Source organism: Erythranthe guttata, chromosome 8 (genome assembly GCF_056151865.1).
Source record: "Erythranthe guttata isolate IM_541 chromosome 8, IM_541, whole genome shotgun sequence".
Classification (NCBI taxonomy): Eukaryota; Viridiplantae; Streptophyta; class Magnoliopsida; order Lamiales; family Phrymaceae; genus Erythranthe; species Erythranthe guttata.
Genome location: NC_142540.1, coordinates 1,789,288 through 1,816,901, shown reverse-complemented (window position 1 = coordinate 1,816,901; position 27,614 = coordinate 1,789,288). Strand labels below are relative to the sequence as shown.

The window sequence follows — 27,614 nt, the reverse complement described above, 5'->3', positions numbered from 1 at the left end:
TATTTAATTTTAAGAAAAAAAAAGAAAAAGAAAAGTTCTATCAATTACTTCGTAGCGGCAAATGAGTGATTTTTGAATTTTTAAAAAAAGTTAAGTGACAGCTAATATGAAATAAAAAATATATAAAGCGATCATAATAATTTAAATTTAACTGAGCAAGTTTATAAAATGTATATACAATGTATACTTTTCGAACCACAAGCAAGATAATTTTTATAAAATTCAGCTAAATAATACTATTAAAAAAACCGTAAACGCTCGTGGAATTTTTTCGAATTCTCACATTTTAAACAAAAATAAATAAATTAAGAACATAAAATTTTAGTGTAATTAAAAAGAAGATTCTAGAAGCCTCACACAAGGCAAAGATTCCTTAAATATTTAAATCTCCAAGTAGGAAGCCACATGATAATTATTGTTCCCATAGCTGTACAATTATGAAGATTAAGAGGACTAATTAAGTAAAATTAGTAATTAAAAAAAGAAAAAAAAAAGCATTAAATTATTATAATATTTAAAAACAAAAATGTTGTTCATAAGTCATCTTCTTCACTCCGTTTGTTAGCAAAATCAATCAGTAAACCAGGCATCATCTTTTGGGAGGGCTTCCTTTCTCTCTTAGCACCGTTGATTGAAAGGACCCCCCACCCCCACCCACCCTACCCCACCCCACCCCACCCCACCCCACCCCACCCCACCCCCACAAAGCATCAATTGAAAGCGACGCCATTGGTCGTCGTTTCATCGGTAGAAATAATTAATTTCCCCCAAATTTCGCTTATTGAATTTACTGTGTGTATTCTACAGCTTGCACAATAATCAAAGGTGGGATTTTGTTTTTTCTTTCTCTCTCTAACGATTGTGTGTCAGCCGATATAGAGAAACGATTCGTGTATTAGTATTACTTAAATTATTATATTATCCATCCGTGGAAAACGTTGCGTGCACAATTCTATCTCTTTATCTTCATATATTTACTCATTTTGAACATATATCTCTCTCCCAGCTACCTTATTTCCTCATACAGAGTTGTTTTCGTTGTTATTTTGGGGGTTTGATTCTCTGAATTTGAATTTTGATTTTTTTTTTTAATTGTATTATTTAGGTTTTATAGCTGTGTCGAATTTTGGTGGAGAATCATATAGGAATCAAGAGAATTTCGTCTAGGGTTTCTTTAATTTTGTTCGTTAGATTTTGAAGAGACTGATTCTCATCGAAGTCGTCGATAAAAGTCAGTTTCTTTGAAGGGTTCTCCTTGGGAAATCAATCTAAGGTAGCCGCGTAATTGTTTAAATAAATCAATCAATAACTATCGTTGTATAGCTTTCATAGAATCTTCCATTATTTGCTGTCAGATTCTTAATTCTTTCCATTTTAAAGACAATTCATTTCAATAATTCACACCCATACCCTCAAGTTTTGAAGGTTTTAACTTATAATCTTTCTCTGCAGATTGTTTAGCTCAAGGAGTCCCAAGGCTTCAATCCATTGTTGTTACATCCGAAAAAATTATAGTTCCAGCAAACTAATTTTCCGAAAATGACAATTGTAAGTGTCAAGCCTGCCACAGAAAGGAAGTCAAAAAAGAACAAACAACCGATTGTCGACGAGAAGTCACCATTGTTGCCCACCAAGCACAGCGAAGATGGTGGTTTCGACGAATTCAACGGAGCTTCTTTCAGTGGGGCGGTTTTCAATCTGTCGACAACTATTGTCGGGGCTGGAATCATGGCTTTGCCCGCAACTATGAAGGTGTTGGGACTTATCCCCGGTGTTGTTGTAATAATCTTAATGGCATTCTTGACAGAGTCCTCGATCGAACTCCTGCTCAGATTCAGCCGCACTTCCAAGTCAGTTTCTTACGGAGGTCTTATGGGGGACGCGTTCGGTAATTACGGAAGGATGTTGATTCAGCTGTGCGTGTTGGTCAACAACATTGGTGTGCTCATAGTGTACATGATTATTATAGGTAACTTTCTTGAATCTTGATTGAATTTTGAGTACTTGTGTTGTGATCTTTGTTAGCAATTGTTTGTTGTGTTCGTTCTTGATCTTATGGAGGTTTTTGTTGGTTAAAGGTGATGTACTTTCTGGAACAACATCGGGAGGAAGTCACCATGCTGGTGTGCTCGAAGGTTGGTTCGGAGAACGATGGTGGAACGCTCGATTCTTTGTTCTCCTTATTACGACCCTTGCCATATTTGCCCCATTGGCTAGCTTGAAGCGAATCGGTGAGTACTTTCTCTTTCGTATTGAGCGGTTATCTTTGTGGCTTCTTTTGCAACTATTCAATCTAATGGCTTCTTTTGCAACTATTCAATCTAATAGTATTGTGAAAATACCTTTGTGCCGCGATTTATTTTTGGAAATGACATAGTGGATTTCTTGCGGTTATTTTGACAGGGGTATGTTTGTCAACGGTCATTTTATTTGTAATACATATCCGACATATAACTTATAATTCATCAGTCACCTCTACATCCGATACCGAAAAGTTAACAACCCCTTCGTTGTTGTATAATATGATTTTGGTACTTCAATGATTAAGTATGAAGCTTACCATGCAGTATTACTCCCTCGAAAACCGTGTATCTTAGATTTGCGCCTCTGTTTTTCAATTTATTTATCCTGCCATTTACTGAAGCTGAATATTCCTTCAATTTTGTGTTTTGCAGATTCATTGAGATACACATCTGCTCTATCAGTTGCACTGGCTGTTGTATTCCTCGTTATTACCGTGGGGATTACACTATTCAAGCTGATAAATGGAACTATATTGATGCCTAGGTTGTTTCCGGAAATTACCGATCTAACCTCGGTCCTCAACCTCTTCACCGTAGTTCCTGTTCTTGTCACTGCATACATCTGCCACTACAATGGTGAGTAGTCAAATGTGTGAGACAACTAGCTTCCATTCTATCCCCTCTTTCTCAGTGTCTGACAATTTTTTTTTTTTTTTTCTTCCTGTTCCATCTTTGCAGTTCATTCAATAGACAACGAGCTCGAGGACAACAAACAGATAAAAGCAGTCGTAAGAACTTCACTCGCCCTATGCTCGAGCGTATACGTAATGACGAGCATATTCGGATTCCTTTTATTCGGCGACGAAACTCTCGACGATGTCCTTGCTAATTTCTCGACGGATCTCGGAATCCCGTTCGGTTCGTTGCTAAACGATTCCGTCAGAGTCAGCTACGCAGCTCACTTGATGCTCGTTTTTCCAATTGTGTTTTATCCCTTGCGGTTGAATTTGGACGGGCTTTTATTCCCTTCGGCGAGGCCTTTGGCTTCGGATAATTGTAGGTTTGCTTACCTCAGCACGGGGCTCATTGCTGTCATCTTTGTCGGGGCAAATTTTATACCGAGTATTTGGGATGCTTTTCAGTTTACCGGAGCAACTGCAGCTGTTTGCATTGGTTTTATTCTCCCCGCTGCTATTACTCTTCGGTAAGTCTTTTTTTGAGCCTATATTGAATAAAAATGGATGATATACGAATTAATGGCGTTTAGAGTTGAATAAGTCCTCGTTTGGTTGGTAAGATAAGGCATGATTAGTTTAAATATTAGGTCTTGTTTGATGTTTGGTTATTGGATTAACTTTTTGAGTCGGCCTGCAATTGTGTTCTAAGGCCTCGTTTGGTTCCAAGGCCTAGTTCTCATGAGAATGCATAATCTTTATCTTGGGAACCAAACGAGGCCTAAGGCTGAGACTACTATATCGTGAACTTTTGAGTCTTTCGGTCGAAAACCTGCTGACGCAAATCACTATTTATTTAAAACCACTTATCATTTAAACCCTAAACATTTATGAAACTCCCTTACGATCGAAAGTTAAAGGTATACAATATATGCTGATAAAAGTAGCGTAATTTTATTTTGTCAATATTTCAGGGATCGACATGGAATAGCAGCAAAGAAGGACAAGGTATTATCGATTTTCATGGTTGTACTGGCTGTCTTTTCGAATGTGGTGGCTATATACAGTGATGCGTATTCATTGTTCAAAAACGGGCCTTCTCACCGCGAATGAGAGGTCTCGCCCAATTAAGCTATTTGTTTCAGCTGGAGACTCGGATTAATTATGGCTCGAATTAAGAACTGGTGAAAAACGGTTAACGGGCTAAAGCCCGAGTTTCAGTTTGCACAAACATTATATATATATGTGCTCAACTTAGATGTTGAGGCTGTTAGAAATGTTTTTGTTTAATATTACTGAGGTTGTTTGTGCAACCTGTGTCTGTGTACTACTGTTGTATTCTTGTTGTGCTATATTTTGGGGGCTGCTGTACTAATAATGTGTATAATATCATTTATATAAGTGTGTTTGAATATATGATATTTCTTCTTTTATGGGTTATAATTAATTAATGGTTGTATCTACTAATTTCTTGTGAATGTTATATGTTAATTTTTTTTTCTTGAATTTACGATTAATTTTGAACGATCGAGAATGAAATTGACGATTAGTATTTAAAAAAAATAGTTATTATTAAAATAAAAGGAGTCGATTATGATGCAGACAAACTCCATAGCTATTTTGTTAGCTGTGGATGGCACAAGACAGCCGCACATCGGCCAAACGGTGGTCGAGTGTTGGGTTGTATGCATTGGATCGAGTGATCGAGAGTACTTGGCAGATAGGGCAAGTGAGTATAGGCAATACTCGACGCCCGGCACGAGGGCAATACTCGACGCCTGGCACGAGCGTTGCTCGGCAATCGGCAAAGTTTTGTAATTAAGAATTTTGTTGACACTAGAGAAAAATTAATTCCATTTTTAAATAATAAATCTAAAAGAATAAGAAAACTTAAAATTAATTGTTTTGTTGAGTTTGGGGTTAACAAAAAATAGAAGCTCTGTTTGGGGATAAATTAAATCAAATCAAATTCATCTCCGTTTCCGCGAAACAACTCATCGGAAAATTACACGATGACTACAACCATGGGCCCTCCGCCTCCAAAAACCCCCACCGCCACCGCCACCGCCACCGCCGCCTCCCTAGACGGCTCAGATGCCTCAATATCCGGATCACCAATAGCAATCCCGATGGTTCCCCCTCTTTCCAGGGACAACAGCCCTTCCGAACCCGCAGCCGAAGCCGAGTTATCAGGAATTGACCACCAACAACCGGAATCAAGTGATGATACTTCAGGCGAACCTAATCAACTTTCCAATCCTACTGAAATCTCAAATGACGTCGGAAAGAAAAAGGAGCAGCAGAATGGTAATGCGGCGGTGCCGTACAAAATTCCGGAGTGGAGCGCACCCCCTGGCCACGAGTTCGTCCTTGAAGTCCTGAAAGATGGCGCCATCATTAATCAATTTGATGTGTTAGTGCTTCTTCTCTTTCCTACTCAATTGCTTTTTTTTTTTTTTTTCCATGATGATTTTGTTTGAATGTATTTCTTCTCTGTTTGATAACTTATTCCAGGAATAACAAGGGGGCATATATGTTTGGCCGTGTGGATCTTTGTGATTTTGTGCTTGAGCACCCTACCATTTCTCGTTTTCACGCCGGTACAGTTTCTTAGTAACTGAACTCTGTCAAGTGTTTAATTGTTTCCATTATGATGTTTTTACCTTTCAAATATGTGTTTGATGAACATATTGAAAATAAACTGAAAGTGGCTGACATTTTAAATTCTCTCGTGGTGCAGTTCTTCAGTTTAAGAGCAACGGAGGTGCATATCTCTATGATCTTGGAAGTACACATGGGACATTTATAAACAAGAGCGAGGTACAAGTTTCCCATCCTCAATTCTCCCATGAGAGACATATGTACTGCCATTGAAACTTGTACCATACTTATATACGTCGCTGAATATTATGGTTATAAATTCTCCAAGTCTAGATAATTTTATAGTTCATGTTTCTATTAGTCAGGTACTGATGATGAAAAAATTGGGAATTTTTCCGACCTAAAGTTGCCAGGAAGCCAACTGAATGGCATGTAGCGAATATCATATAGATACTTGTATTGAACTATTGATGCATGTCTTCCTGGCACATATTACTTGATGAACCAGATTTTGCTGTCCTTTTTTTTTTTTGCCTTACAACTCATAGATTATTGGCTTATGCATCAGGTAAAGAAGAGGGTTTATGTGGATTTATGCGTTGGTGATGTAATCCGATTTGGCCAGTAAGTAATTTCCTTAGTTTTAGTACTTTGTATTGGTTCTTTTGGTATGTCCCCACCCCCACCCAAATGTTTTTTTCTCTCATAGATGAATGTGTTAATGTTGAGGGGCACTTTTCGATTTATATTTGAATTATCATTGAAATTTTGGGATCCAACTAGAAATTAATAATGTGATGTTTTAGCAGTACAAAGTAAATTGTCTGAAGCAATTGGAAATTTCTCATACTTATGTTGCTCTGCTTTTTCGTTGTATTATAAATTGAGACCTCTCGTTTATGCTCTTTCTTTCTTTTTTGATCTTACACAGATCGTCAAGGCTGTACATATTTCAAGGACCATCTGACTTGATGCGACCAGTAAGTCTTTTTGTTTACCTCATCTCAAATACATGAGCCAGATATGTACCTTTCATTAGAACCTTCTAATTCACACAAGAAAAGTGCCAATTAACAATGATAAACTCTTTCCTCGTGTCTGTATATTTCTGCGATGTTATCTATATTTCCGTCAACTTCTGATTATCTTCCATGTGGCTTGGTTTGGTAGGAAGCTGATTTGAAGAAATTAAGAAAGGCAAAGATACAACAAAATCTGCAAGATATGGAAGCATCACTTCTGCGAGCAAAAGTAGAAGCATCTCGTGCAGATGGGATTTCCTGGGGCATGGGTGAAGATGCTATTGAAGAGAATGAGGTTTGTACAAAACTTTTCTTATGTAGGATAAAATCATTGTCGGACTTAGTAGTACTTTCTGGATTTGATTTCATATTAAGGAAGCTATACTGTTTTACTATTGCAGTATACTGTACTTCTAGTATCAAGGATTTATGGGCCTACTTCTAGTTTGACCTCGTACATAGTAAAATGAAGATTGAGAGAAATTAAAGAAACCAGAGAGCAGAATCCTGAACTTTGTTTATCTTTCAAGATATAGTTGGGGATTGAAAATTAAATGAGAGATTCTTATATTTATGAGAGAGTTGAGTGTTTAGATGGCTCAGGGTTTGAGAGTATGGAAATTTATGTATCCTCTTGTTTAAAGTGGATTTTGGACTTTGCCCGTAGAGGCAGGCTTTAGTTGAGCTAAACCGTCCATTCTCGTTATTCTTGTAATCCATAATTTTTTTCTTGAGTTTTTTAATGTTGTGTGTATTTTCATCTAGATTTACTTTTATCCTTACCTGCTTTTCAACTGACAAAGATATTTCTGGAATCTAGGATGAAGTTGATGAAATAACTTGGCAAACTTATAAGGGACTACTTACAGAGAAGCAGGAAAAAACTCGAGAAAAAGTCATTAAGAGACTCGAAAAGGTTGGTTAATTGTTGTTGCTTTCGTGGTGCAATTTGTACCTTTGCTTAGCTTAAGTTATCCCAAGTATAATGTCTCTCATAGACATAATATGTAGCTATCTCCATTTTGTACTGGCACTCCAAATACTGGATATTTCTTTATCTTTTCAAAATTCTGGCTCACAATATTTTAGAAGGTTCAAAGATTACGAAGCATAGTGGAGATTGCTACATATTATGGCTTACAAATAGTAAACCTGTGTAGCTTGCTACATTTTATGGCTTACAAACACTAAATCTGCGTTATTGAGTTGTATTTTGTTCTTCTGTAGATTGCTCACATGAAGAAAGAGATTGATGCAATTCGGGCGAAGGATATTGCCCAAGGTGGCTTGACACAAGGACAACAAACACAGATTGCTCGCAATGAACAAAGGATATCTCAGGTATATGATAAAACGTAAAGGGTGTGTACTTGATAGAGATGTCCGTCGTCTTTGCTTCACTTCCATATATCTTGCTGTACAATTTATTTCTTGGTGGGGGAAAGATAATACAGTTTTACTTAGTCTGACAGATTTGTGAATTAAGCTTTATGCAGTTATCATATTTGATAATTTAGTTTTATATAGTCAACAGATCTCTGAAGTTGGGCTTCACTTTCTGGTAATTCTAACGCTAAAACATTTCTTAGATACTGGAAGAGCTTGAGAATTTGGAAGAGACTTTGAATGAAAGCATTCGGGAAAGTTTAGGTGCACGTACTGGAAAGTTGTCTCATGGTAAGAAAAAAGGGTCCATGGAAGACGAAGAAGACGAATATTTGAGGTATAATAATTTGTTTTTCTTCTCATTTTTCATTTCGAGGTGGATAATTCCGACATGAAAAATTTCAATTCTATGATAACTTTTGCATCTATTTCATCTTTCAGTTCGATTTTTATGAAATAGTCGCATGAAATCCTCACCATGTTCTTACTCTGCTGGTCCATGGATACTGTATCATGTACCGATGAATGCAAATATTTTATGCCATAACATTTTCGTGTATTTACCATGTTGTTTTCGAGCAGTGATGATGATGATTTCTACGATCGAACACAGAAGTCCTTAAAGAACAAGAGCCGGGGAAACCAATCAGTAGAAACAGCTGATTCTCTTCTTGACAAGAAGGATGCCCTTAGTAAACAGATAGAAGATAAGGAAAAGTTACTTCTAGATGAGGACAAACCAGCAGAGATAAAGGAAGTTTCTGAAGCTGGAGATGAACTTGATGCATACATGTCAGCAGTTTCATCACAGCTAGGTGAGATTATCCTCTCACTTCTGTGTAGTTTTAGTCATTAATCTCACTCGCCTCTCCTTTAATGGATAAACAAGGTTCAAATTTTTTATTCTTGACCAGCTTTGTTTTGGGTTTTTTTCGTTTGGTTACAGTTTTGGATAAAAAGGAAAAGATTCGGAAGGAGCTATCCACTCTCCAATCGGAGTTGGATAGGATTCTTTACTTGCTGAAATTAGCCGATCCGACTGGAGAAGCAGCTAGGAAAAGAGAATCCGCAGAACAAAAACCCATTACAGTAGTGAAGAAAAATCCTGCTTCAGATGCGACCAATCCCCCCCCACCAGAAAAGAATCTATCAAAGAATGGCCCCTCATCAGATAAAAACCCAAATTTAGGACCAGAAGGCACAGCGGTTAAATCTGTTAACAAAGAAACTTTAGTCGAAGCAACACCGGTGAAGGAACAAGCAAATTCCGTAAACGATGAGAGTACAGCTACTGTATATACGGCTGCAAAGCCACAATGGCTTGGTGCTGTGGAGGAGATGAAAAAGCAAGAAATTAAGCAAGAAAACAAACAAGAAATTAAAGAAGAATTGCAGGAGAAAGATCAGTTTGTAGACTATAAAGATAGGGAAACGATTCTGACAAAAGCAGAACCGGGAATAGAAGATGCTGCCCCTGGTCTAATTATAAGGAAACGGAAGCAAGTCGGAAAGTCAAATGTCAGTGAGGTCAAAGATTCTGAACAGTCTATTGGACCTGATATTAAGGCAGAAGATGCTGTGGCCTTGTTACTGAAACACTCCAGAGGGTACCTTGCATTAGATGAGGAAGATAGCCCTATTAATGAAGATGGTCTAGTTGAAAATCAAGGTAGGAAGAAAGGGAAAAAGGCTAAAAAGGTGCTAGGTCCTGAGAAACCGTCGTTTCTCAGTGAGCCGGATGCTTGGGTGCCCCCTGAAGGTAATTACTTTTCGTTTTCATTAACAATTATTTATTTATTATTATTATTTTATATATATGTATATATATATATTTGTTGTTTTTTTTTAAAGTATATTGGGGTCTGATTTATGCTCAATTTTCTGTTGTGACTTTCTTTCCCAGGTCAATCTGGAGATGGACGGACCTCATTGAATGAACGTTTTGGTTACTGAAGTGACATCTACGATGCTTTACAAGGGCTGCACTTGGCTGAGGTTCACTGTCTGTTTTGATGTTTTTACCAAAACGCCCCTTCGTATGAACTCTTTATTTATGGTAAAGGGCATTTTGCGGGATTTGATGGTAAATCGAACAATGTTTACGTTTCCTGTAACTCTAATTTAACGATAGGCTACTGAGGTAATGTAGTGTTGTACAAATTTGTGAAGCATAGTTGAATGTTTCGAAAGTTTTCAATCAGGTTATTGCCCAACATTAGTAGATATTGAGAGGTAAGAGATTGTAACTTTGAAATTTTATGATTTGATCTTTTGCAAGAAATAATCTGGACACTAGGCGAAAAAAATCAAATTAATGACATAAAAACACGAATAACGTTATTTATACTTTTCGAACTAATTACGCCGCTGATCTTTTTTACCATATGCATTCACGTTAGTTCACCAATTTCACGTGTATTCGACAATAATTTAACCCGATGTGTTTATAGTACGAGACTTACAAATCAATCAAATATTGAGCTAATTAGAGATAAGATAATATAGGGGCAGAATCATGCCTACATTCCACAGGGATTAATGTAACATAAGTGAGGAACCAACGAATAAAAGTGATTTATTACATAAGAGCAACACTCGTGTGCAATCGAATCATTTCCACCCTTGAAAGCACAAAACAGCCCAGAGCCTAGAATACGAGGAAAGCTCGGTCTCGATCCAAATAATATTGTACAGAACAGAACCTGACAGAGGAATGAACGAAGAAAACTGTGGTGTTATGTGTACTCCAAGAACTCGATGTTTTCCCAGAATAAAAGAATCAACAAATCAATAAAATTAATGATAGATTCTCTTGGATCTGAAATAATTAACAATTTAACAACCATCATGTTGAACAAATTATATATATTGCACCTCTGAAAACATGAAATCGGCAAGAAACGAGAAAATATCTAATCATCCACTATTCAGCAAAGCTAAATACTAGGAAAAAAAGTGGAAAATAAGTGGACTAAAGTATCTAAAGCTATTTCAGACTGACCTCCACTCAATCTTCAGACCTTAGTTCCCACAGGTTTGAAACAGTCGATGTTGCACAAAACAGCCGATCTCATCATATCTCCGAAGCTGTCATAATTAAATTCCAACAGTCAACGGAAAAAGAAACTTCTTGTGTAATAAGTCATATTGACAAAAAATATACGAAGATACACCATCTAATACGCACATACGTACACGTATACGTGTCTATTATATGTATATAAATATATATACGAGCGAAGAAACTTTTAGACATCTAAGTTGAGGCCAACCGATCTATACTGTTCCTCGCTTTCTCAGGCTGTTCTGTAACATTACTCGTCTTTTCAGACAACTCCATATTCTTTCTTGACCTTTCTCTCTTGTCAATGCTGGCCCTCGATTTCTCCCTTAGATCCGTGCTTACCCTAGGGTTTTCTCTATGATCTGTGCTCGATCGAGATTTCTCTCTCTGGTCCGTGCTTTGTCTTGGTCGACTATCAGCCATCAGATCGATAGATGGTACAGTTCCATTTCTCAGATGTCCCGATTTTTCTATAGCTGATACAAATTTCTTCAAGTGCTTAATATATTCTGGGTAAAGCTCGAGATTACAATGATTGCCGCCTTTAACCCATAAGGGCTCGTACTTTTCTTTACAGAGCTCCCATAGCTGCTTGCCATGAGAGCAATCTACTACGTCATCTTCAGTCCCCTGTTATCACATTAAAGAATATGTAATGATAGTTTGCAACGGTAACTCCTACACATAAACTGAGTTAAGCATCTTTTAATATTCACAAAGGTATAATTGGTTGTTGTTTTTGCATGTACTAGAATTGTAAATTGTGCTACGTGAAATGAAATCGTTTTTCTTTTAACTTATTATATATTAAACAACTAAATTTTCAATGGAATTAATCTGTTTGGTCAACCATATCTGCTCTGCGATTGTTTTTCTGTCTAAAGGCAAAGAACAATGGCTGATCACATTTAAGCGACTGCACACACACACACACACACACACACACACACACACGCACAATTATAGCAGGGAAAACATGTACTTCACAAACATAATCAAAGAACAGATATACAACGCAAATCATGTATGTGAGAACTTAGTCGAAGAGATAAAAGACTCACATGAATAACCAGGACGGGGCATTTGACCAGTGGGATTTTGTCAATATTCTGTATTCCACAATAAACAGTTGGTCGTGAAATATTGCGAAAATATGACAAAGAAGTGTGTTCTGCAATACTTGCATGAAATATTAATTTACCTTATAAATGTCGAACCAATATGTGCGCTTAACAGGATACATAACTCTAAGTCCAGAGAGAATTGGGCTGTGAAGAACCACACCCCTTAATCTAGACAAACGGGATGCTAAATCCAATGTGGGACCACTCCCAACAGACTGTCCGTATAATATTACATCTTCTTCTTTCACACCATAAGTCTCTTGAAGGCACTCGTACGCAGCTTCGATGTCGGCATAAGTATTCTGCTCACTTGGCTAAGAAAAAAGAATAACAGACACAAAAGTAAGCATTTTCTCCACTATAAAAGTCCCTCAAAACGAATAACCCCATCCCATTTCCCATACCTTGCCAGTTGACTTTCCGTACCCAGAATAGTCGTACCTGCAGAAAAGGGAAGTGAAAATCGAGAAATTTCAATCCTCATTTGCATCATTTTGTAACTATGCAATTAATTTAATTCGAGGTAAAAAGTCGAAATCTTTTTAGTGAATAAATAGATAGTGGGAGGGAATGCTCGATCATTCTAAACGACAGATTCACGTTTTATCTTGGTAACTAAAGAAAAGGTTTTAAGACTCTCTACCCGAGTCTACTCGGAAGAGGCAAAACGAGTAGCATCTCCAAACAGCAATTCCATATATGTAAGGACACTATAACTGTAACGATAACCAAATTTATCAACTAATCATAAATGCAACAGTGTCACATTTCATCAATATGTACTTTGTCCTTTCTTAACCAGATTAGTGATCACAATCAGTACTTTTAACTACAGGGAACAAACCCCTATTCCTCTGTCAAAAGCTGTATTTACTGTGTCTGAAGTAAGATCTCCACATCAGATTCCTCAAATCATAACAATTAAATTGGCCTACCAAATAATCGAAGTGTTTTCGTTCATAAAAATCGAATCTTCATCCATCATAAGAAACCACAGAGTCACGGACTACCAAAATTTATTTAAAAAAGTAAAAAAGAAAAGACAAAATGTAAGTATTGGGTAATTTTGAAAAATACCCCATCAAGTTGACCCGGAGGTGGATGCTGAGTTCAATGAAGAGATCATACATTTGCCCTAGATCAGCGGCGTTGCCGTGGGAGTACAGAAGTGTCAGCTTCGCCGACGGATTCTTCACATACACCGCCACGATCTCCGTCCCCCTCTTCGATTTCACTTTCAAAACGTCGACGTTTTCGTTCTCCGCCACCTCCGTCATCTTCAGCTTCCCCGCCCCCTTCTCCACCGTCACCTCGTACGACGCCGGATCCGGTGGAAAAAACGCAAACTTCGCCGCCATCGACGACGTCACCGCCCCCATCGCAACCCAATTAACAACAACAAAAAAGAAATTACGCGCAGAGAAAAGTCAAATTAAAATTAAATTCCTTCCTCCCAAATGCAAAATTCGAACTGTTTTTTGCGTTACAAATTGGATAGGTTACAGAGAATTCCAGATTCAATTATTGAGCGTGGGGAATGTTATATAAAACGACAGATACACGAAAGCTGTATGTATATATATGTGTATTTGTGCTGCGTGTGTGCGTTTTTTTGAGAGAGAGAGAGAGAGAGAGGGGGGAAATTAGAAAGGGAGGAATTTCCGGCGTTAAACTGGATTTCGGCACGTGCGAGGTTAAAAAATAGTCGGAGGGGTGTACGGTAATCCCCTACACCGTGCTCTCCGACCCAAAATCGTGTTTCTCCCCCCCCCCACACTCTAAAAAGCGTGTTGTTTAAACTAGCGATATTAAAGAGTAACTGAAGGAAACTTCTGACACGTGGGTGTCTGAGTGTACGGAGTTTTGGTGCTGCTTGAGGTGACGGTTGAGCTGGACTCTCTCGGGACCTTCTTCTTGGACAGGTGGCCTTACATTTATTTAAATTTTGTTATTGGAAATGTTTTTTTTTTTTCTTTTTTTCATAATTAGTGTGTGTGTTTTGTGTGTGGGGGTCTCCACCTCTCTACATGAACTTTTGCTATCTTGTCCAATCAAATAATAATCGATAATTGGTTTAATTTATTTAATATTGATTAACTTTTGGGAAAATTCCAAAATTCTATCTTGTAGTAATATAAGCTCTTTGATATGAGAGGCATCTCACTCCATTTTCTTTAATTTAAAATATTATGCGAAATTTTAGATATTTTTTAAAGATATATGTAGTCAGATGTAGTCAGATATATTATTTAGAAATTATAGTATAGTGTTAGTAATAACTTGCAATGCATGTTCGATGGACTCACCTAAAAAGCATTAGCAGAAAAAATTGAACTTTAAATAATATTTCTAGAAAATAGTGTATTATTAATTATATTCATAAAATGAGTGTCTAATAAATCTATCCGTTTCTCTTAAAAAAAAAAGTTTTGTCAAATAATAAATTTAACATAAATTCATGAATTTAATGTCCCATCAAGTGGAAGTGCAAGAAAATTTTCAAAATTTGAAAATCTCCAAAATAAAAAGTGGCTTATTCAAATAATACTTTTTTTTTTTTAAATAATCATTTAACAAGTGGCACTTTTATGTGTATAGACTACCTTATCTATAATTCTAAAAATATTTTTCTCAAACATTTTCATAAATGAATTTCCAATTTCTATGGAACGCACAAAATAAAATGTTGCAATAAACGTTGTTTTCCTGTCTCACATAATTTCAATAACACCATGTTTTCTTGTCTCATAATTTCAATAATCATTTCCAAAAATGAAAATAAAATTCAATTTTAGTTAAGGTTTATTTTGTAATTTCACCAGCCATAATTATTATTTGGGCCCAGCTCCTTATTAAAATTCGGACCAGCTGCTCTGGCCCAACTTCTTTTAAATTTAATTTGCCAGTCCAGCCCTTCTTCCTAACCCAATTCCAAACCAGGAAACGACGTCGTTTAATATCTTCCCATATTCCCAATTCAATTCAATTCGCCGCCGTCGCCACCACCACCGCCGCCGCCTGAACCGCCGTGGGTAACGACATGCTAGTAATTAGGTCAGCACAGATTTTGATAAAATTTCGGAATCTCAATAAATATTCCTCAAAAGCTCTGCCTCCGTACACATGGAGGACAACTGTATGTCTGTATGAACAGGTACGTATCTCTATTGCCATGCTCATGTTCATTTGATTTTTTAACTTTTTATAATTTAATTAATCTGAATTTTCTCATAATCAAGAAAACATTTGATGGGGGGACACAGCATCGGTAATCGTAGTATTCACTTTCTCTCCACATGTTTTCTCCCTCTTTTTAAGAGCTTTACCTTTGAATTCACACACTAATTCCTCGCCTTTCAAATTTAATTATTCGGTAAATTACGGCCACCGTGAGCTAAAATTAAATTACGAAAAAACATGGTCTGTTTGGATAATTATGAAATTTTGCTACACCTTCGTCCAGCTCCCTCTATTTCGGTACAGGGTGGGCTTCAATTTTCGGAGTTCGAGAGCAGCGCCCCCGATATTTATTTGAAAATAGGAAAAGGAGAAACGGAAAAAAAAAAAATTAGAGTTCTTTTGCATTAATTTGGATTTTTTTGGGACTTCTTTTACATTAATTTGAATTTTGTGTGGGCTAATTAATAAAATATAGAGCTTCTTTGCATTAATTAAAATTTTGGGTGGACTAATTAATAAAATTTGGGTGGGCTAAATAGAAATATAGTATAATATAGGGGGGAAATTGCAAAATGAGGGTGGACTTGCCCCTACGTTTGTCCTTTTGGTGTCAAATTCAACAAAATCTTCTAGGTTCTGTGGAGTGTTCTTTAGTTTGTACTCGTTTTGTGCAAAGATACAATTTCTAATGAATCACAATCTGATATTTACAAGTCAAAAAACACGTCTTACGATCATCTTGTTTCGAAATGTGGAGCTCGAAATTGATAAAACGTGTACAAATTTGAGAATATTCCACTAAATTTGACACTATAAGAGTGGACGAGTAGATTCATAGTTGAGGGGTGGTTGTAATTACTCAAATATGAGGATTTTTTTTCGTAATTTAACATTAGTTCAGGGGTGGCCGTATTTTACCCTTTATTAATATCTGCCAATGGAACCGACTAATTAGGCTGACCACAGTACACCACCACACACACTGATTTCAAGAAAGAACCAGTGGCACTGGTCCTCGTGTACTAATTACCTTCTTACACCTAAACCAACTGTGTTTTAAAACTGTTAATTAAAGGTGAATTTGAGTAATTCTATGCAAACAAAAAAAGAAAAAGAAAAAAGAAAACCCACTTGATCACGTTGTTGAAACTCTTGATTTGATGCTAGTTTATTGTTTTTAATGGTGGTTAATTTGGTTACGTTTTGCTAAATTGAAATATAGTAATATAAAGAAAAAAATGCATGGCCTCCATTTGTGAACAAAAAGCTGTGTGAAAGAATTAACAACCTTAAATCTTGCATAGATATACTAAAAAACAATATCAATTTCTTGTAAGAAAATTTGCAAGATTCCACTCTCTGTGTTTGAAAACACAAGAGTATCTTTATAATTCGGGTTTTCGAGTATAATAATGTAGTAACAGCTCATAGTCGAAGACGAAAATGCTTTTTCTGCACATAAATATATTACTAATTCTTAATCTTTTGACTATCCAAAAAAATTAGATTCTTTTTTTTTTTTATATATATATAATATATCGTATTATAAGTAGAAAATATCGATCGGATGAAAGCTGAAGTGTAACCGGCATGGAACACCCTTTGATCATCGGTCGACAAAAGATGCCTCGTGATCAACAAACGTATGCAGTCTATTTAGCCAATGCTGAAATACGCGTTCATTATTCAAATTACATGTATGTAATTGTTTTCTGTCAACTTATGTCATTATTTTAATGTGTGTTCGAGTTTCCCTAAGTACTGTTTGTCGGGAGTAGCTAGTTGTCGGAACCCTAGCTTTGACTCTGGTTTTGAACTCTATAAAAGCCCACATTGCGTTTTCTAGGATCCTCTGTTCATTTGTTCATGTAAGGATAAAAAAAAGAAAAGAAAAGAATTTGAAATCGAACGATCTCGTGAAATGGTTTCTGTGAGTTATTCAAGATTGCTATTGAGTGTTGTGTTCATTCTTCTTGCTTTAGAGTACTCTACTGCAAATTTTCTTGGAGGTAAGTTGCCTAATATAAACTCGTTTTTACGAGAAAAAAAAAAATTAATTTTTTTTTTTGAATCATCTATTGTTTATTACAGGAACTCTTGGATCAAAGAGAGAGTGGCTAAGGGCCAATCGAAGAGGAAAATATGCTTCTATTCAACATGTAAGCCTTCGTTGTTTTTATTTAATTTTTTTCGATTATTTTCTTGATTTTGGTAATAATTATTAATCTACGATGAAACAGGATGCTAAATTTCTTCGAGGAAGAAAAATGTTGCAAGAACTGGATGAAGAAAATGCTCAGGTATTATATTTTTTTTTTCTCTTTTTTTTTATGGACCAAATTGCCCTCTATATTCATCTAAGAAAAATCGAACATTTAAATTAAATTTTCATGGTTTTTGCTGTTTTTTTTTTGGTAACACTCTCAGAACAAGGATGAAATGTTGAATCAAAACGTGGTTTATAAGCACGATTATCACGTTACTAAGAAAAAGAACGAATCAAAATATTTTCTCGAGGCAGCTGATGAGGTGGCAAAGTTGATGGTCAAGGACTACGGACATGGCACGAAGCCTCGACGAAAGCCACCAATCAACAATCACGAGCCGAAAGATTAAGGAAACTAAACTTATTCCTTAATTAAACGATGTAGTCAATTAACCTAGGGTTTTTTTATAGGGTGCTTCACAATTTTGTCCCACAAGTGAAGTCATCCCCCCAAATATATAAATGTAGTGAAACTTGTTATAGTATTGTACATTATACATTACCTTTAGTTATGCAATATTATTCAAACTTGTAACACTAGATCTTTAATATTTTTCGGAATACAAACGGAAGAACCGTTGAAACAAAGTGAAGCTATTGTTCGATACACGGTTTCCGTTAGATGGTAGCCGTCCCAAAAGTAATGTTTGTCTGGATCATGACAAGCCAATGCCCCTAACTCGGGAATGCAACCCGATGTCCCGTTTAGCCACGTCACGCAACAAGCGTTCATCGAATCACTCAAATCTAAAAACCAAATAAAAGTTATTTTATAAAGATCGATTTTTTTTGGATCATAAAATCGGACTATTTGGAATAGTAGTTACCGTATTTAGATGGATGGGCGACGGCATCGTATCCAAGCCAATGAGCGTGACCGAGAACGAAAGACGAGCCTTGAAGATTAGAAGTCAAATTAACAAGCATGGGGGCAAGATGGTCATTGAACATCACCGCAAACTCGTTAAACTCCTCGACGCAACGACCGTTGTGTTTGAATTGCCCAGTGCTCGATGGAATACAACCGATAGGCCCAATCTCGAACATGATCACTTTTCTCGCTCCCAAATAGTACATCCTCTACGTATATATATAAAACATACATACATACATTTAGTACATATAGATAAATACATATATACACATTAAATATATATATAATTAAGTATGAATTACCCGGAGTTGTTGGGAGAGGTTATCGATGAGGAGTTTGGCGAAAGATTGAGGGGAAAAACGTTTGCTGGTGTCGTAGTGCTTTTTGTCGAGATAGTTGTTTATGTAGTCATTGCTGCCTACTGAAATTACGTATACTGATTTGGCTAAATGATTCGATAGATCATCGGAGTTTAAATAGTGCCTCGGTAATTCCTCTTCGATTGCTGTCTCGAAAAAGTCGATTTGCTCCGGAAAATTCAGACATCTCCCCTGACGACCATCATATCAGACAATCGAAATTAATTAGTAAAACTGAGGGGAGAGAGAGAGAGAGAGAGAGAGAGAGAGAGAGAGAGAGAGAGAGAGAGAGAGAGAGAGAGAGAGAGAGAGAGAGAGAGAGAGAGAGAGAGAGAGAGAGAGAGAGAGAGAGAGAGAGAGAGAGATTATGATTACGATTACGATTACGATTACGATTGTGATTACTAATTACCAAATCATTTCCAGTGTCAGGAAGAATACCACACGCGCCTGATGCAAAATTGAGGCCTGTGAGCTGCTCTGGATGAAGTAGTATTTGATTTAAACTCAAGTATGGTGGAGAGTATGGCAATCCAAGAAACTCAGCTACCAAAAAATTAATTAAATAAAATTAAAGCAATATTCGTTTTCTTCTGAAGAAAGATCAAAAGTAAATTAAAGGGAGACAATTATAAAAACCTATGAAATCGACGACGGTTTTGCCATTAGTGAATCTTCCGGTCGGTCCTCGATCGAAATTCATGCCGTAAGGTAAGAAATCTGCCTTAGCAAGAGTCGGCAAGAGATTATTATTACCGCTGTCGAATAACGAATCTCCGAAAACATATAATGCAGGCGCAAGAGGCCGAGAATTCATCGTCTCCCCTAACGAAACACTACGCAGCATCATAATCGCCATCATCATCATCACTTTATTCATTTTTCCTTTCCTTTTTCTTTTAAACTTACTTTAATATAATTCTTTGGAAATAAAGAAATATTAAGAAAGCGGAAATTGGGGATAAGATATACACACGTAACATGCAGAGATTGATGAGAGTGCAACATTTTCGTGTGTGAAAATAAAGATCCTTAAAAACAATTTTGATGTTGTAATAGCTGTAAATAAAGTGTGTGCGCAGGTCGTGTTTGTGTGTGTGTGTGTTTTTTTTCTTTGTCTTGTTTTTATATTTTGTTCGCAGGTCTCACATGGAAAATCATGACGACGATTGGATTATATTTCTTGAAATTATTTCTTCACGTACGTCATCATTTTTTTTTTCCTTTCAATTCGGCTTCTTCTCTCCTTGACTTCTTTTATGCTATTTTTTAAAGGTAATAATTACTTCCCGGAGAGTAATGTTAATACTAAAAAGTTGTGGGTCATTATAAGAAAAATAAAGGTTCCATTTAAAGGCGCCCCTCAGAGGGTAGAGTCGAAATTTTTCGAGGAATATTCCCTTTAATAAAAAAAAAATCATGACAAATCACATAGTAGGGGTTGGCGTGTAATATTGGAACAAACGTCGGGGGAGTTTTAATAATTACAAATAGCTGGGGGTACTTTTTGTAATTTAGCCCAAGTTCAGTGGGTTTTCATAATTTACCGTAAAACAAATTAACTATTTATATCACTTCAATTATACTTTTGGATCTGCTGTTTTATTGTACGTATAACATTTGATTAAATTTAGTGCCAAGTTATTTCATGAAAAAATAAAAAAAATGCATGCATGCATGCATTTTAAAAAATGTGGAGCAGTAATATATCTGTAATTAATCTGATTAACAAAATTAATGGAGGCAGAGCAGAGCCTATACTAAACTTATAATCATTATATTGTACTAAAATTCCTACATATAGCCTACAATGTAATCATTAATCTTCTCACTAATTCACATCAGAATTAATAGCTTCGCTTAACTAAAAAAAAAATCCACTCACAAGAAAATCATGTTTGCTGCTGGGGCCATGGTTATCGGATCGTAAAAATATCTCGTATCGTTTTGCTCCACATCTCGTACCGTATCGTTATCGTATCGTATCGTAAGATATTTAACCAACTATTAAAATAGTAAAAAATATATATCTATATTATAAAAATATTATAAACATGTAAAATTTAATACAACTATTTATTTCGAAATAAATATAAACTCAAGTTTCAACATCATATTATAAAATATGACAAAAATCATAATTATTTTATCAAATAACATCATCTAGGAGGGTGTTTGGCTAGGCTTATAAGATGTTAACAATAACTTATAAGATGTTTAAGAGCTTATAAGCGATTCTAGTGTATTAGGTAATTTTTTTTAAAGATCTTAAAAATTCAAAATTTTATAAGCTGCTGGAGGAGAGCAAATAATTTTTTTTAAAGTATATTTACCTCGCCTATTTATTTAAGATCTTATAATGAGTAAAAATAATTTGTAAGATCACTATCCAAACACTTGGAAAAAAATTTTTAAAAGTAAGATGTATGTAACAACTTATCAACTCTTAAAACATCTTATCAGTTGTTCAAAAGAAGCTTAGCCAAATGGGCCCAAGTACAAATTCAAATAACTAATTTCTAAAATATTCGATCTCTCATAATTTTGAAGATCAATGTCACTTAAGTCATCCTCATCTACCAATTTTAAACGATTCATCATCATCAATCGCAAAACTCAGTAAAAAGGCCTTAAAAAGGCCTTAACTATCCATATATATATTGAATTAGGGTTGCGATATTATGAAGATTGGTGAAGAAATTTGAAGAGAAAAGTGTGAAATAAGATTGGGATATTGAAAAAAATTATTCAAAACAGTTTTTCAGAACAGTTGATTGCATTTCTTCCTTTTTTTTTCTTTTTTTCTTTTTTTTTTAATTGTCGACTAATATCGTAAATATCGTACCGTATCGTGATACGGCGATACGGTACGATATCTCGCGATATTTGACGGTATTTATCAATAAGCGATACAGAACCCGAGTTGTATCGTTTTGATTGGAACCGTACCGTATCGCGATATATATCGCGGTATATCGCGAGATTAACTACCATGGCTGGGGCCCACACGAAAGCCACCACCTTCTCGATCATTCTTAATTACGATCACGAACGCGTGCTAACAAAGACACGCTGAGCTGGCAGATGAGCTGTCCGATGATCGAGCATTTTCCAACGTCGTAAAAAGATCTGTACAAATTACGACCGAACGAATCTCGGTCACCTTTTTTCACCCCCTTCAAGCTCTTCTTGATCCTCCATTTGCGTCTCTTCTTTATTTCCCATTTCCACACCACCGTCGTTGCTCTCTCCACCCTGCCGGAAAAGAAGCACCGCCTCCTCTGCCGCTGCCGCCGCCGGAGAATCGGACTCTTCTCCATCCATGTCATCATCATATTCTTCTTTGACCACCTTATCCCCACCGGTCGGAGAAGCCACGTCACCACCACCCTCCATCCAAGATGGACAACGGTCCATAGCTTCTAGAACATTCCGCAACGGGTGGCTAGAAGCGTTGATCGATGGGGGGCCGTTGCCCCCCGAGCAAGAGCACTCGGGAATCGGGAAAGAAAGAAACGACATCGGTTTCGACTTTATCATTTCCTTTGTTATTCCCTCGACTAAGTTTCTTCTAAGACTTCTGCGTATGGATGTGATCCAAGTTCGGTTCGCTTGGTAAAAATGTTCACTGATCTCATCTAGAAGCCGTGTCGTCTCTTTCCTGTATCACATAAAAAAAAACACAAAATTATGTATTGAGATCGTTTTCTCGAATTTATTGCATTCAGCACCCTATGTTTACTCTAATTGCTAAAAAGATCGGCATATTATTAATATTAGTAAAAAGCCCCCTATAATGCAATTTTTTTTAGCAAACTACCCCCTAAATCTCACCATGTAGGGGTAGTCTACTAATAAAAATGCATTACACGGGTAATTTTGCTAATATGAATAACGTGGGGTACTAAATGCAATAAACTCTTTTTTTTTTACAGAGGATATTGTAACATCTCTATGTAAATAAGAACAAACTAGACCAAGAATCCAACTTTATGACAAATACCTATCGATCCGGAATGTTCTAGAAGCAGCATTTCGATAAAGCCTATGCCCCATCACCAAGCTAGCAAAATTCGAATTCCCTTTTCCATCTCGATCGAATCCCGGTACAAAAGCATCCGCGTCAACGCACACCGCATAATCGATCGCTTCCCAAAGCAATTTATGTGCATTAATTCTCAACTCCACAACCGTACTCTCCGGTTCGTTATCACTCTCCGCCACCCACCCCCACCACCCCTCGATATTATATGGATTTTTCGCCCTGGGTGGGGGAGGCGGGAGGGGTCTAGGGCGGGGCCCGGATATTTTCCATGCGTTGGGTTCTTTTTCTTCTTTAGTCGGAGGTGATAAGTTATTATTAATCTTGGGAGATTTGTCGACGAGATTTGCTTCACGGCCGTACATTTTGTTCAACTCCCATGGCATGGTTAAGGATGTTCTGTCTAGAACATTCTCGAACATTGCGTGGAGTGGGATTAGTTTCTTCTGCCCACCGAAAACCTCTCCACCAGCGATGTAGATAATCGTGTCCGATGAATAGCCGTATGCTCGAAGAAGAATACCAATCTGTGGAAAAAAAATACTTCAATCATTATCAATAGTACATTTAGGCCTCATTTCGAAACGAGGATAGGACTTGATAGACTAATGTATAATCATATATAATCAAGACGTGTCATATGCTTGGGATTTAGGTTTTAAGCCCACGATAAAAAAGGGGCCCGTAATTTAATCAAGCATATGAATGATATCGAGTTCAACCTCGACTCCTATTACTACACAATCATATGAAGGATTATTACCTAATACACTCAAGGCCTGGTTTGGCTGGTAGGATTAGCCATGATTAATTAAGTAATTGGATTTTTTATTAGAGGTTTGATTAGTCCAATAACTATTCGGGCCGGCCCGCAATTTTGGAATTACTCCAAGTCTCTAATCTTGACTAATTGAAAAATTGTTTATTCAGGTTTTTTAATTTTATATTGGCTAATCTTATCTTAGGAACCAACGAAGCCAAATTATACAAGTACAAGTCACAAACACGAGACAATCACATATAATTCTTCTATCCAATTCAATCAATCTTTATGAATGCTATCAATATTCCCAAACGTGGCCTAAGCTATCATTGTGTAAAGTGGCCTAACTAATAGTTGGATCAGATAACAAGAATGGAGCTTACTTCCTCCGGCATAAGTGGGCAGAAACCGTTAAGCCGTTGTTGAGCCGAATCCACAGAGAGGTTTCCTTTGACCATCCCTCGTTTTATCATCCACGCTCGTTTATGTTGTATGAGTTCCGTATGTACATCCTAGAAAAGAATCGGTCAGCATAACACTAATTAAATTTAGAACAAAAAAAAATTAAATAAATTAAGCTAATAAATCAAAGATGTAAAAGTTGTTATTACAAGAACACCTGAAAAAGCTCGGCACAACCATGATAAGCTAAAGCATCCCTCGTCATTCCCGGGTCGTAAGCAATATAAGGTCTCCCTGAAGATCTTATTCTATATAGAATCTTCGTGGCGAGTTCTTGCACCTCGTCTCGGAATCTTAATGCATGAAAAGCAACGCGGCATCTCAGCTGTTGATTTTCTTCGAGATTTGGAGGAAGTTGTGCCTGTAAGAATAAAAAAGATTAGATTTTTTTAATTTTTAATTTTGGTTATTTATTATGTGAGAGAATAAGAGTACCTGCAAGCAACCTCCATCGGGCACAACAAGCTCAACAACTGAGTGTCGATTCAGCACCGGTAAAACGTGGTGAAGATAGAAAAACGGGGAAGCTGATTTAGCTACTTTGAAAGAAGGGATTTCTTTCTTTCTTCTTGCACCTTTGAGATTCTTCGGAAGCGTTTTCACGATTTTGATGTCTTGTGCTAAAGCTGCGATGAATTGATCCTCGCTGTACAGATACGCAAAACTCTTGAACTCTGTGCTGCACAACATTACCCAGAAAAAAATTAAAAAAGTTACGGAGATTTAGAAAATCGATTTAAATAGCATTAACATATAGAGGGGAAAAAAAGGATTAGCAACCTGATTCCTTTGCTACTTGTAGTGGATTGAATCTCGGGAATGACTAGTGTGGCGTTGAGAAGTCGAGCAATTACAACGACATCGCAAATCTGCAGAAAAATTAAACCTTTTTTAAATTAGTATTTTTCTTTTTCTCAGTTCAAAATGAAAATTGTAAATCGGAAATATTATTCTTTCTTACACACCGAGTTCCTGATTTCGTGGAAACCGCCTCGTATCCTCACAAAAACATATCCGTTAGTCTGCGAATTAGGAGCTGCACAATGCACATTGTTCTACTTCAGAATTCGATTTTTTTTCAAAAATCGACAATCAATCGAATTCGCTTACACACCCACCAAAACAGACGAACATATCGAGTTTAAACTTAATTAAAAAAGCAATCTTTAAGCTGTTCAACACACACTGACACAAGCATACAGAAGCAGATCTAACCTACATAGTTCCCTCTCGGATTAGCGTAGGGATGTATCGATTCAAGATTCCTTACAGGGGACCAAAGTCTTTTATACAATGGAGTCTGCTGCACAGGAGAAATCATGAAAAATAAAAATTAAAAATTGAGTCTTGATTCAAGAAAACAACATTGGAAATCTAAACTATGCTTAAAGAGTTAAAAAAAGCAATTAAAAAGAACTGTAATTAAAAATACTAATTTGACCCCACTAAACCCACATTACAAAAATATTAAACCCCCAACAAAATTGCTGCATAAAGCATATAAAAGTAACTAGAGGTTTTCATAATTGAGCCCAATAAAAATTCAATCTTTTTTTTTCCCCTTCCTTTTGAAGTACATAACTTCAGATTCAAATCGGAGCTAGAAAATTAAAAATTAAAGATTGAGATCTTAATCACATTACAGCAGTGGAGAGATCTGCGTTCTCGAAAATGGGCCTCCAAGAAAAGATGGTGATGGAGGATTTGTACTCAGAAACAGCAAACCCATCAGTGTATCTGGCGAGAAGAAAGTGGGTGAAGAGAGAGAAAGCTGAGAGAACGAGGCCGAACAGCCCGACCCACTTCAGCTTTGACCTGAAAACCACCGCCTTCCCTTCGCCGCCGCCTCCGGCGGCGGCGACGCCAGTTTTGGTGGGGAACGCCCAATTCATGCCGGGATTTTTTAACGGCCGGGAAGAAAATAAACGTACTAGTGAGTGTGAGAGAGAGTGGAGAAGGGATGGTGACGCTGCGAAGAGAGTGGGTGTGTTGGAGTGGAGAGAAACAGAGTAATGCTTTCGGACATGGGTTTGTTTGTCGTTTTTATAAGTGTACAGTACTTTTTTAGTCAAAGCCCACTTTCGGTGGTGGCGCGTGGGTGCACGCGCCTGATCTGAGGAGCAGGTGCAATTGTGGACGCATTAATAATGATTAATTTATCTGTGATGATTGTGCGGTTTCCAATGTTTTTTTTTCCTCTTTCAGGGTGACATTTCCAATATTAATTTCGTTTAATTTTAAATTTTAACATAAAGATTTTAGGTTATATATAACGTGAAATGTTTGGAATGTTCTTCACTTTATATTAAGATTACAATTATGGTTATTTTCCACACTACTCATGTGAAGTATTATGATCGAAAACATTTTCGATACTATTTATTTATTTATTTTCCTCAAAACTTTTTTCAGTATTAGTCATTATACCAAAGCACGTTTTAGAAAAATGTGTTTCTACGAGTGTTATCGGACAACAACTTTATATTCGAAATTACTGAAAATCACAATGTTTTGAATTTTTCTGATAGACCAAGGAAGAAGAAAAAGGAGAAGTAGAAGAAGTGTGGACAAACTCATGTTGCAGCTCAGAGCCGTTGCGTAGCATATTTTGACGGTTCGATTTCTTGTTCTTAATAAATTGCACAGTTGTTGAAAATTAGTTGGTTCTGGCCGTAAAGGAGGAAGTTCTCAACTTATGAGAGGAGGACTGTCTCAATTTCGACAATGGAGATGTTTGATATCCAGACAATCGTGCCTCGTCAGCGGGCGTCGCGAAAAAAAAAAAAAAAGATAATCATAATGAATGATCTAGGGTGAAGAAGAGTTCGATGTTAAGAAATGTTCATAAAATAAGACTTTATCTAATAAAAATTAAATTTTGAACAAAGGATACGAGACTAGGGGAGTAGGAGCGGTGGCGCGTGAGACGGGACACCGTGAAATGAGTGATGCAATAAGTCACGCGCCTCTTAGTTGTGTTTATCACGTGATTCGCCTTTTGCCACAGCCAATAGCACGGGATAGTAGTGGTGGACCCCACCCAAAGGTCCATTTTGTGAATAATCCACAATATAAGGGTTGGAAAGCAAAAAAAGAATTTGGAATCTAAGGAAAGATGGATAATTGCATGAGTTGAAAAGGACTGTCCTATAAAATTTGCCATAATTGTGTGACAGCTTTGTCAACTTGGACCATGACCCATTTAATTCTACCTTCGGTTTTCAGATCTATTCTAGATTTCATATTTAATTTTTATGAAAATTTCTATTTATGAAATTTTTTGTTGTAACTATATAATCAAAATATAGCCCAATAAGTAATTTTATTCTCCTTTTTAATGGAGTTCGGCCCAAACTAAAACAGGCCTCAAGCCCAATTATAAAGATTCAGTATTAAGAAAAAGTAATACACATTATTTATAATAAGATTTATTTACTAATATATCACTTATCTATTTTTATAAATAGACATTAATTTATCTTATAATTTGATATTTTTGTTTATTTTTTGTAAAATATTTATATAATTAATTATAAATCATAATTAATGACATT

General features: G+C 36.5%; 6 protein-coding genes across 13 annotated transcripts; 3 read left to right on the top strand and 3 right to left on the bottom strand.

The window, feature by feature from the left end:
• The first annotated feature begins 516 nt into the window (after positions 1 to 516).
• On the top strand, positions 517 to 4,331 carry LOC105971714 (amino acid transporter AVT6A). 3 transcript variants are annotated; one of them, XM_012996592.2, is made up of 7 exons: positions 517 to 825; positions 1,192 to 1,273; positions 1,453 to 1,969; positions 2,079 to 2,231; positions 2,676 to 2,879; positions 2,982 to 3,447; positions 3,892 to 4,331. In XM_012996592.2, exons 3-7 carry the CDS (start codon positions 1,540 to 1,542, stop codon positions 4,028 to 4,030), a joined length of 1,392 nt encoding a protein of 463 aa, XP_012852046.2. In that variant the 5' UTR covers positions 517 to 825; positions 1,192 to 1,273; positions 1,453 to 1,539; the 3' UTR covers positions 4,031 to 4,331. The 3 variants fall into 3 exon arrangements, with proteins under 3 accessions (XP_012852046.2, XP_088677683.1, XP_012852062.2); XM_088821557.1 differs by lacking the exon at positions 517 to 825 and adding an exon at positions 850 to 1,105 and having other exon boundaries at positions 1,168 to 1,273; XM_012996608.2 differs by lacking the exon at positions 517 to 825 and having other exon boundaries at positions 1,133 to 1,273.
• A 496-nt stretch (positions 4,332 to 4,827) lies between these two features.
• LOC105971702 (SMAD/FHA domain-containing protein) lies at positions 4,828 to 10,123 on the top strand. Of its 2 annotated transcripts, none has more exons than XM_012996576.2 (12): positions 4,828 to 5,330; positions 5,432 to 5,517; positions 5,658 to 5,737; positions 6,087 to 6,142; positions 6,450 to 6,498; positions 6,689 to 6,835; positions 7,361 to 7,456; positions 7,768 to 7,881; positions 8,130 to 8,263; positions 8,509 to 8,741; positions 8,873 to 9,685; positions 9,830 to 10,123. In XM_012996576.2, the coding sequence occupies exons 1-12, from the start codon at positions 4,930 to 4,932 to the stop codon at positions 9,877 to 9,879; spliced, it is 2,259 nt and encodes a 752-aa protein (XP_012852030.2). In that variant the 5' UTR covers positions 4,828 to 4,929; the 3' UTR covers positions 9,880 to 10,123. The 2 variants fall into 2 exon arrangements, with proteins under 2 accessions (XP_012852030.2, XP_088677680.1); XM_088821554.1 differs by having other exon boundaries at positions 4,863 to 5,330; positions 5,658 to 5,743; positions 6,093 to 6,142.
• A 202-nt stretch (positions 10,124 to 10,325) lies between these two features.
• On the bottom strand, positions 10,326 to 13,894 carry LOC105971692 (alpha/beta-Hydrolases superfamily protein). 2 transcript variants are annotated; one of them, XR_016033047.1, is made up of 7 exons: positions 13,192 to 13,806; positions 12,519 to 12,555; positions 12,192 to 12,428; positions 12,052 to 12,099; positions 11,122 to 11,620; positions 10,928 to 11,013; positions 10,326 to 10,628 (listed from the first exon to the last, which is right to left on the bottom strand). XR_016033047.1 is itself a non-coding variant. In XM_012996564.2 (7 exons), exons 1-6 carry the CDS (start codon positions 13,491 to 13,493, stop codon positions 10,941 to 10,943), a joined length of 1,119 nt encoding a protein of 372 aa, XP_012852018.1. In that variant the 5' UTR covers positions 13,494 to 13,894; the 3' UTR covers positions 10,326 to 10,628; positions 10,928 to 10,940. The 2 variants fall into 2 exon arrangements, 1 of the variants encoding a protein (XP_012852018.1); XM_012996564.2 differs by having other exon boundaries at positions 11,199 to 11,620; positions 13,192 to 13,894.
• A 2,928-nt stretch (positions 13,895 to 16,822) lies between these two features.
• LOC105971687 (uncharacterized) lies at positions 16,823 to 18,165 on the top strand. 3 transcript variants are annotated; one of them, XR_016033049.1, is made up of 4 exons: positions 16,823 to 16,937; positions 17,386 to 17,453; positions 17,535 to 17,594; positions 17,722 to 17,845. XR_016033049.1 is itself a non-coding variant. In XM_088821556.1 (4 exons), exons 1-4 carry the CDS (start codon positions 17,216 to 17,218, stop codon positions 17,908 to 17,910), a joined length of 405 nt encoding a protein of 134 aa, XP_088677682.1. In that variant the 5' UTR covers positions 17,148 to 17,215; the 3' UTR covers positions 17,911 to 18,165. The 3 variants fall into 3 exon arrangements, 1 of the variants encoding a protein (XP_088677682.1); XR_016033048.1 differs by having other exon boundaries at positions 16,905 to 16,991; XM_088821556.1 differs by lacking the exon at positions 16,823 to 16,937 and adding an exon at positions 17,148 to 17,303 and having other exon boundaries at positions 17,722 to 18,165.
• Positions 17,907 to 19,658, bottom strand: LOC105974725 (GDSL esterase/lipase 7). Its single transcript, XM_088821555.1, has 5 exons — positions 19,433 to 19,658; positions 19,206 to 19,339; positions 18,737 to 18,985; positions 18,388 to 18,640; positions 17,907 to 18,307 (listed from the first exon to the last, which is right to left on the bottom strand). The coding sequence occupies exons 1-5, from the start codon at positions 19,656 to 19,658 to the stop codon at positions 18,084 to 18,086; spliced, it is 1,086 nt and encodes a 361-aa protein (XP_088677681.1). The 3' UTR covers positions 17,907 to 18,083.
• Positions 19,659 to 20,487: 829 nt separating this feature from the next.
• LOC105971670 (O-fucosyltransferase family protein) lies at positions 20,488 to 26,235 on the bottom strand. Of its 2 annotated transcripts, none has more exons than XM_088821553.1 (10): positions 25,704 to 26,235; positions 25,276 to 25,360; positions 25,026 to 25,096; positions 24,841 to 24,929; positions 24,496 to 24,739; positions 24,218 to 24,421; positions 23,982 to 24,110; positions 22,797 to 23,362; positions 21,785 to 22,454; positions 20,488 to 20,694 (listed from the first exon to the last, which is right to left on the bottom strand). In XM_088821553.1, exons 1-9 carry the CDS (start codon positions 25,950 to 25,952, stop codon positions 21,953 to 21,955), a joined length of 2,139 nt encoding a protein of 712 aa, XP_088677679.1. In that variant the 5' UTR covers positions 25,953 to 26,235; the 3' UTR covers positions 20,488 to 20,694; positions 21,785 to 21,952. The 2 variants fall into 2 exon arrangements, with proteins under 2 accessions (XP_088677679.1, XP_088677678.1); XM_088821552.1 differs by having other exon boundaries at positions 25,276 to 25,363; positions 25,704 to 26,172.
• Between the last annotated feature and the right edge of the window lie 1,379 nt (positions 26,236 to 27,614).